The sequence below is a fragment of the Anopheles aquasalis genome, chromosome 3, assembly GCF_943734665.1.
Source record: "Anopheles aquasalis chromosome 3, idAnoAquaMG_Q_19, whole genome shotgun sequence".
Classification (NCBI taxonomy): domain Eukaryota; kingdom Metazoa; phylum Arthropoda; class Insecta; order Diptera; family Culicidae; genus Anopheles; species Anopheles aquasalis.
Genome location: NC_064878.1, coordinates 65,663,549 through 65,671,048, shown reverse-complemented (window position 1 = coordinate 65,671,048; position 7,500 = coordinate 65,663,549). Strand labels below are relative to the sequence as shown.

Sequence of the window (7,500 nt, the reverse complement as noted above, 5' to 3'; positions counted from 1 at the left end):
CAATTCCTATCACGCATGGCTCTTTTTCTTGGAAAAATCCTCAAAATTTGTAGATCAGTATGCTTTTAAAAAAACAGGTTTATTTCATTGAAACATGACAAAAATGAGCATTTTTATCTAAATGAATTGAAGTGTCTATGTAAGCTGGAATTCTTCAACTGGCCGTGTGGCCTAATGGAGAAGGCGTCGGACTTCGGATCCGAAGATTGCAGGTTCGAGTCCTGTCACGGTCGCGTTTGAAATACTTTTTTGTTTGTGGTTGTGTCGGAGTATTCATTTTATTGCTCTTATATTAAATAAAGTGTTATCAGGTTTATCAAACAATAAAAACAAAGAAAACCGGTGTTTGTATGTGTATGACAAATTTATCGTTGTTCACATGGCTCTGGTGGCAGCACCCAGTTCGCAGTGAGAAGGATTTCTCACTATAGAAAAGTTGTTTCTGAGATGGGACTTGGTTGGTTCTGGCATATAAGCGAGTCAATACAAATCGTCTTCCCCAGTCCCAACCGAGAAACAAGGGGCCAAGGCACCCAAGAACCAACTTTCGTGAAACCCGAACGCAGCCCACCTTCGTGTGCTCTCGTGTGCCCCCCCCCCCCCCCCCCCCTAATGAACCAAATGAACTACGCTGCGATTGGTCGATGAGCTACCGCCCAATGGCGGTGGCGTTTATTTTTCTATTTCTTTTTGCTGACGTCACACGTATATGACGTCGTCATTTTGTGACGTCATTTTTCTGCGTTGCTGTTGGTGGTGGTGGCGTCGTACTCTTCACTGCTTGAAGGCGTCGTTGTGGTGGCGTGATCCAAGCTGCGATCGAGAACTTTCCTGCTCGGCCTGATGTTGGGTGCGCGTACGCTGATCACAATGCTCGGGTACATGCAGAAAAGGAAGAGAAAAATCCAAAAGTGTTTAACCCTTTTGCAGTGCACCTTACAACGCCAGCTTGGCTTACCTTGCGTGTGGATTATCGTCAACACCTTGGTAACACTTTTCTGCACTTGCACTTTGCCGCCAGCGTAGAGCGTGCGTCCCGGGACTTAGAAAATTTCCGACTGCCCGCGATCGGGACTTAGTCGAATTTTGGTCGAGGTTGCTCCCTCTCTTTTTTTCTATTCCTTTTCCTTTCGCGCTGCCGTACGCATCGCCCTTCTGCCCTTGCCGCCCTTCCCCTTCCTCGTAATTGAAACCCACAAGCTCGCGTTCGTTTTCGTTCGCCCTTCTTCTCTTCCCATTCCGCCCTTCCTCCGCCGCAGCCACGCTCCACAAGCTCGCGCACGAAACCTTCTCCCCCCGCGGTTTCTTCCGCTCTTTTCCCCGCTGCCTACGAGCGGTTTCATAGTGAGCGTCGCGCTCGCCTCTTCCTCAACCGCGTCGCAGGCAGAGGGGGCTTCTTTCTCAGCCGCCGCAGCCTTCATCCCGCTACGTCGCAGGCAGAGGGGTAAGCCGAGCGCTTCAAATTGCTAACTGGGCAGCAGCACGTGGTGTTATGCATCTCCCTATCCCATCACCCAGCCCCACGCGTTATCGTCGCGTTTGTCAAACTTATCTGATATCAGCGCCCGAATTTTTTTGCAACCGACAGCCTGGACAGGCAGTATGAGGTACCACTAATCCTTGTACCCCTCAGTAGCGCACGATGAGCTCGTCCAGCGGTTTCCGTTGCAGATCAGGGACGGTGCAGTCTTCAGCCGCATATCCTACGGGTAGCAACACGAGAAGCTTCTCGTTCGGAGGACGATCCAACAAATTTCGCAGGGCTGGGCCACAGTTAAGCGGGGTGGTGATGAGTGAGCTCAATCCCGCGCTCTGCAGCGCGCAGAGCAGTATCCCAGTAGCGATAGAGGTCGATATTTCGTTGTAGTAATGTTGCTTCTTCGTACCGTCCAATTTGTGGCCGTAGGTTTGCTTGAATACTAAAATCAAATATGGTGCGTCGGTGAGGTACTCCTTAATGTGGTTCGTCTGAATTGGGCGCAAATCCGTGACCCACTGCTTGGCCATGCGTTGCGTGTAGTTGATAAGCTCTTCCGCTTCAATGATCTCCCGAATGCTCTCCTTGATCGACCGATCGGACACCAAACAGAAGGTCCAAGGTTCTGTATGAGCCCCACTCGGCCCAGTTCCGGCTGCTTGGATACATCTTTCCACAATTTCTCGATCAACCGGACGCTGGCTGAACTTCCGTACGCTACGGCGATCGTTCACGATCGCGTAGAACTTATCCGCTGCTTCGGAAGAATCTTTGGACAACGTGACTGTAGCTCCACGGTATGGAACGCGCGGTTTCTCTTCCAAAGCAGGCGCCAGATCGTCTTCAGGATCTTCACTATCCTGGTCCAGTTCTGCTCCGAAATGAAAGACACATTAATCACTTGGCCTTCGTTTGCGCACACAGTTCAAACGTTTCCTTTACCTCCAACATACTCCATACCATCCAGCTTCTTAGTTGCATCCGTTGCTGAGTCAGTGGGTGGGGAGATAATTCTCAACTTCTTTCTTCCACCATATCGATGTTTGTCGTACAGAGAAATGGCCAGATAGAGACCCACCAGCATTGGAAAAATGTAGTTCCAATAGCTCACCAACGCCGAACTGCTAATCAGTGAGTCAACCCAACTCTCCAGATACGAAGCCATCGCGTATCCGGTGCGGTGGCGATGGAGTTCGAATGATGAGAACTGCAAAGATAAACGGGGTAGCCTCTGTGCGGCTCAGCTGCAACTCGCAAACTGCGGCGAGTTTCGCGTTTTGCACAGAACAGTTCCCGGGCCGTGCATCCACCCCCCTCCCTCCCGTTGGGTCCATTATCTAACACGATGTCTCGTACAAATACAACCTCTAGCGACTAGCGGCCGTATATTCCACGCCAAAGGTGAGCAAATCTCGCTTCCCTAGTCGCTGGCCCCAAAGAAAATCGTTTCCATGTCTGTGGGACAAGGGCACACGCATTCAGCCGTTTTACGTCTCCATGTAGGGTGGGTGGGCTGCGCGATGATGATGATGATGATGACGACGATGGGTAAAGGGGTTAGGGGCGTTTGCCGGCTGAACTAGAAACTGCAACGACGTGACCTTGTGTGCACCGGCTTGGCGCAAATAATAGGTCTCCTGGTCAGGTGCATCGCATTGATCACCGAGCGGGACTGGCGTTCAGGATCCTTTCCCCGTGGATCATATTAGGTACAATTACCGATTACCCGATCTACCGTACAATTTATCCAGTTTTACCTCTGGTGGCACATTTTTAGCTCGACCTGCAAACCCCTACCTCAAGCGTTAAATCGAACCAACAACGATCCCGTGGTCCTGCCGATCGCCTCCTTATAAATCTCTTGGAGGGGAAAATAATTCTTGGCCATTAAATGGAGAGGAGGCAGGGGGGGGGGGGTTAAATCCCAAGAATTTTAATTTTGTGGAAACCGGCCGCTTTTGAAAAACGGCACCAAAACGGGCCGAAATCTGTTCGCACCTTGGTTTTTTTCAGAAACTCCCGATCCTCCAATCCGAACGACGGTATAAACGGAAATTTATTCCTCCGATTACGACCCCGCGTTCACTTCTCCAGGACGCCATTTTCCGCGACGGTCGCGCTGCTATATTTTCACTGATTTCAGCGCTCGCGATTGTTCTTTTCTTTTGTGAATCCTGTGCCGTTGCCGTGAAGCAATCCTTTTCACGAGTCCCTCACCGTGCCCGTACCGTGCGTGTGCTGCGATAATGTGAAAATCGGGCGAGTGTTTAGTGACGAAAGTGTAAGGCCAAGCGCGATAAACGCGATTTGCTGGTGATCCGCGGAGGGCTGACGGGTTTAAAGCGCGGTATAGATGTTTTGGACAATAATTTTGTTGAGAAAAACGAGGCCATCCCGTGGCGGTCGCCGTGCTTGCGAGGCGTTGATGGTGAAATCTTGTCCGTGATTTCGCGGGATTCTTTTTCGCGTTGGTGAAGACGGGCTGCAGCTAATTAGTCTCAAACAAGAGCGCCAAAGTAGGAGCAAGGACATCACCATTCGTCGCGGGAAAAGGAATATCCTGCTAAAGGAAGTCGATAGGAGAACGGCGCCTGGACCACCAGCCACAGACCGTTCAAGGGCCGTGATATGCGGCTATCAGCTATTCAGCTGCATCACTTCATGCTGTGCGTGCTGTTGGCGCTTTCTGATGTACGTGTCATTATGCAGCGCCGTGAAAATTGCACCAAAAGGGTCACACCGCGGCTCGCCGAACGGTGAAAAACCCATTTTAACTCTTTACATCGTATCGAGTTATGGCGAGCTGACCCAGTTACATCGCGGATGCATTTTCGGAGTTGAAAATGCTGATAAATAGGTGGCAGGCGCTAGATTATTTGAAATTACTCTTGCATCCGTGGAAATTTGTGAAGAAACGGCACACCTTGCCGACCACCAACATTGCAAGAGGCTCTTCCCGCGAGACGACGGCCGTTCAGTCAATCGCTCAATTTCATCTGAAATTTAAGTAGCCCTTTGCATTTCTGTGCTTCGTTGGACATTCCATGGCTTTTAAAATTGTTTTAATATTCGTCCAAATATCGGCTATCACCAGAAGGCAGGAGATTTGGTGTTTATTTACTCTCGTTCTCTCTCTTTTTCTCTCTCTCCGTCGCTCTCATCTTAAGCTCAACGGAGAGAAGGGTAACGGTACAACAACGGTCCGTTACGCAGTCAGAGAACAACACTAGGAGGAAACAACTAGGGCGGCTGCTAGAACTAGTGTTGGGAGATAGTGTAGCATCATGATGAGGGTGGTTATGTTTTGGAAACAACGCGTAATCTGTTTTCTAGTGTGTGTGTCCCGGAATTTCGCTTTTCGTTCTTGCGTTCTATTGTGAAGTTTGTGAAACCGAGTGCACCGACATAGTGTTTAACTGCTTCTTTTTGTTGTTTAACATTTCCAGGTTTGATCTTGAAAAATTGTAGTGTGTGCAAAAAGCAGAAAAGAAGCACGTCGTGGTCGATGATAGAAGACGAAGATCAACGTATAACGCGATCGGTGACAACGGCTTCTCGACTGTTTCCTTGTGCGGTGATTGCAGGAAGTTGTGCGGGACGAAATGCTCAAGACACACAGTCAAGCATCACCCAGCATTAAAAAACTAATAGTATCTACATCGAGTGCTGCTGCCACTGTTGCTACCGTATCACCGTAGCAACCGAGCAGCGGCGCAGCCTTGCTATAATTTGGGAGACTAAAGGCGGCAGTGCCGCGAGTGTATGGTGTCGGATTAGTGCTGAATCGAAGTTTCGCTAAAAAAGTGCCAGCCTCAAACGCAAGATGCCTCGGAACGCTCGAGCCAAAGTATCAGCCGCTCCCAAGACAACGGGAGGCAAACACGGGCAACCGGCTTCGGGGGTCGCAGGGTTTTGCGAGAGTTTTTGCGCTCTGAACGTGGAAACGGCGCAGCAGCTGAGCAGCACCAGTAACATCAACGCCAAACGCCTTGAGGAGGAATCGTTGTCGTCGTTCTTATCGTCAATTCCTAACCACTCTGATCAGCAATGCCTGCACGAGAAAGGGGTCACCTCCCGTGCTCGTGCCGGCAAACGTAAAGGACTCTCCGAGTTCATCAAACCGGAAGTGTTGGTGGAATATGTGGTGGCGGATAGGATGCAAGAGGAGCACCAGCAACACCGGCAACAACGGACTGCTTTCGGTAATCATCTCTCGCACTCGGCGCACTACATCGATGATTGCAACGGTGATGATCTGGATTCGGGAAGGCGACGGATTGATCATCAACAGGAGGAGGAGATTATCAATCTCAGCGATGGGGAGGATACCGTCATAGGCGTCTCCTCTCCCAGGGCTAATTGCCACGATGATGTGGGGATGCATTCGCACGACGAGGAAGTGCAAGATCAGTACGAACAGGACGATGGTGAAGAGACGGAACCGGAAATAGCGGACGACGACGAGTACGATGAGGATGGGGAGGACGACGATGCTGAGGAATCTTCCGGTGAAGCCGAGGACAGGCAAGACGAGGACGAGCAAGAGGACGAAGAGGTCGACGAAGAGGAGGACGTGGAGTTGGTGGAAGACGAAGAAGAAGTAGAAGAAGAAGAAGAGGAAGAAGAGGAAGACGCTGACCGAATGGAGGATGATGACGATGTTGTTATCGATATTTCCGATAGCGACGATAGGCAAGAGGTGCAACGTAAACTCAAGTTGCAGAATTTGATGCTGCTTAAACGACAGAAGCAACAGCATCAAACATCAAGACGCACCGGAGGCATTACCCTCGATCGGGAAACAATCGAAATGATCGAAACATCTACAATTAACACCAAAGGTACGTATCAATATCCTCAAGTTTTTCACCGTTTCATTTTTTAGAGAAAGATTTAAAGTTATCAATGGTTTCAATCTGGCACATTTCCTGACTGGCATATTTGCAAGCCGTGGGCGCCAGTTCCAACCAATCAGATCCTGTCCCTTTGCTTTTGTTGTCGCTCGAACGATATCGTGTCTAGCGTTCTCGGTGACATTTCTTGTTTTGGCCCCAAATCGCAACATTATCGACCTAGACAACAAAGAAAGTCCTCCAAAGGGATGAGAATGGTTTCGGCCAAGTCATTATGGATTTGCTCTTTACAAAACGGTTATGCAAACCATCGAGCAAAACAGTTTAAAAGTAACGTTAGAAATTATGTTCAAACTGATGGCCAAAGGTAATCCGTAACCATTTTTGGCCTCCAACTGAGGCTATGCGAGGAGATGTCCTGAGCTATTGGGGATACATTTGTGCTAAAAATAGACACCAACGACGACCACCAACTTGCTGTGCCGGTGGTATTGTAGAACCATGGGAACATGATGGTGTCTTTGTTTCATCGTATTTATCGTTGTGCAGCTTCTTCGCTGCGAATGTCCGCCAATCACAAGAAGAAGAATTGGAAGCAAAGTGCGTTCTGGCTAATGCTCACTACAGTGGGCAGCGGTGCATTAGGCATTTGTTCCGTTCGGCATAGCCGAAATGCATCACCTCTCTGGTTTTAGGCCCAATAGGGTACGCGTACAATACGATCATGCTAGTTTGTCGCCAGCCGTTGTACTTTTGGAGAGAAACATTCTCTCGCCGAGTGTTGCATTTGGCCTTACGGAGCGGAGAACTCCGATCGAGGAGAGCGCACAGAAAAAGCGCCAACTTTGATTGCATTGTTATCGGATGCCACACTACCCCATACGCCACGGCGCCACGCAAACAACTCAACGTGTATTTGTCATTGAAAGTGGGGACGAAAACGCAGACTCATCTGCTGATGCTATGCTTATGGTTGTGGAAGTCGGGTAGAACTGGAACACAAACTATGTGCAAGAACATGCGTCCTTCCTCACAATGTCATCTGATTGTTTGGTTTGAGGAGCGTTTGCTTGCTGTTTTCTGTTTTGGGTACCACAACCAAGTCTTAAAAGAAGGATACGTTGCTTACTAGAGGGTGTGCTGCCCTTGAATGATGAGGCCAAATGAGCA

The 7,500-nt window shown here is 49.4% G+C and overlaps 2 protein-coding genes and 1 non-coding gene across 4 annotated transcripts in view; 2 read left to right on the top strand and 1 right to left on the bottom strand.

Moving 5' to 3' along the window:
• Nucleotides 1-160: 160 nt before the first annotated feature.
• On the top strand, nucleotides 161-233 carry Trnar-ucg (transfer RNA arginine (anticodon UCG)). Its single transcript has one exon. It is a non-coding gene; the product is annotated as a tRNA-Arg (tRNA).
• Nucleotides 234-1,474: 1,241 nt separating this feature from the next.
• LOC126578053 (iodotyrosine deiodinase) lies at nucleotides 1,475-2,716 on the bottom strand. The gene is made up of 2 exons (XM_050240248.1): nucleotides 2,420-2,716; nucleotides 1,475-2,348 (listed from the first exon to the last, which is right to left on the bottom strand). Exons 1-2 carry the CDS (start codon nucleotides 2,640-2,642, stop codon nucleotides 1,630-1,632), a joined length of 942 nt encoding a protein of 313 aa, XP_050096205.1. The 5' UTR covers nucleotides 2,643-2,716; the 3' UTR covers nucleotides 1,475-1,629.
• Nucleotides 2,717-3,582: 866 nt separating this feature from the next.
• LOC126578032 (uncharacterized) overlaps nucleotides 3,583-7,500 on the top strand; it is a 10,122-nt gene continuing 6,204 nt past the window's right edge. The window contains exons 1-2 of one of the 2 annotated variants that reach the window (XM_050240212.1): nucleotides 3,583-3,758; nucleotides 4,924-6,318. In XM_050240212.1, coding sequence (XP_050096169.1) covers nucleotides 5,301-6,318 — 1,018 coding nt within the window. In that variant the 5' untranslated portion in view covers nucleotides 3,583-3,758; nucleotides 4,924-5,300. Of the gene's footprint in view, nucleotides 3,759-4,133; nucleotides 4,169-4,923; nucleotides 6,319-7,500 lie in introns of those variants that run through there. The other variant, XM_050240213.1, reaches the window with a different exon arrangement.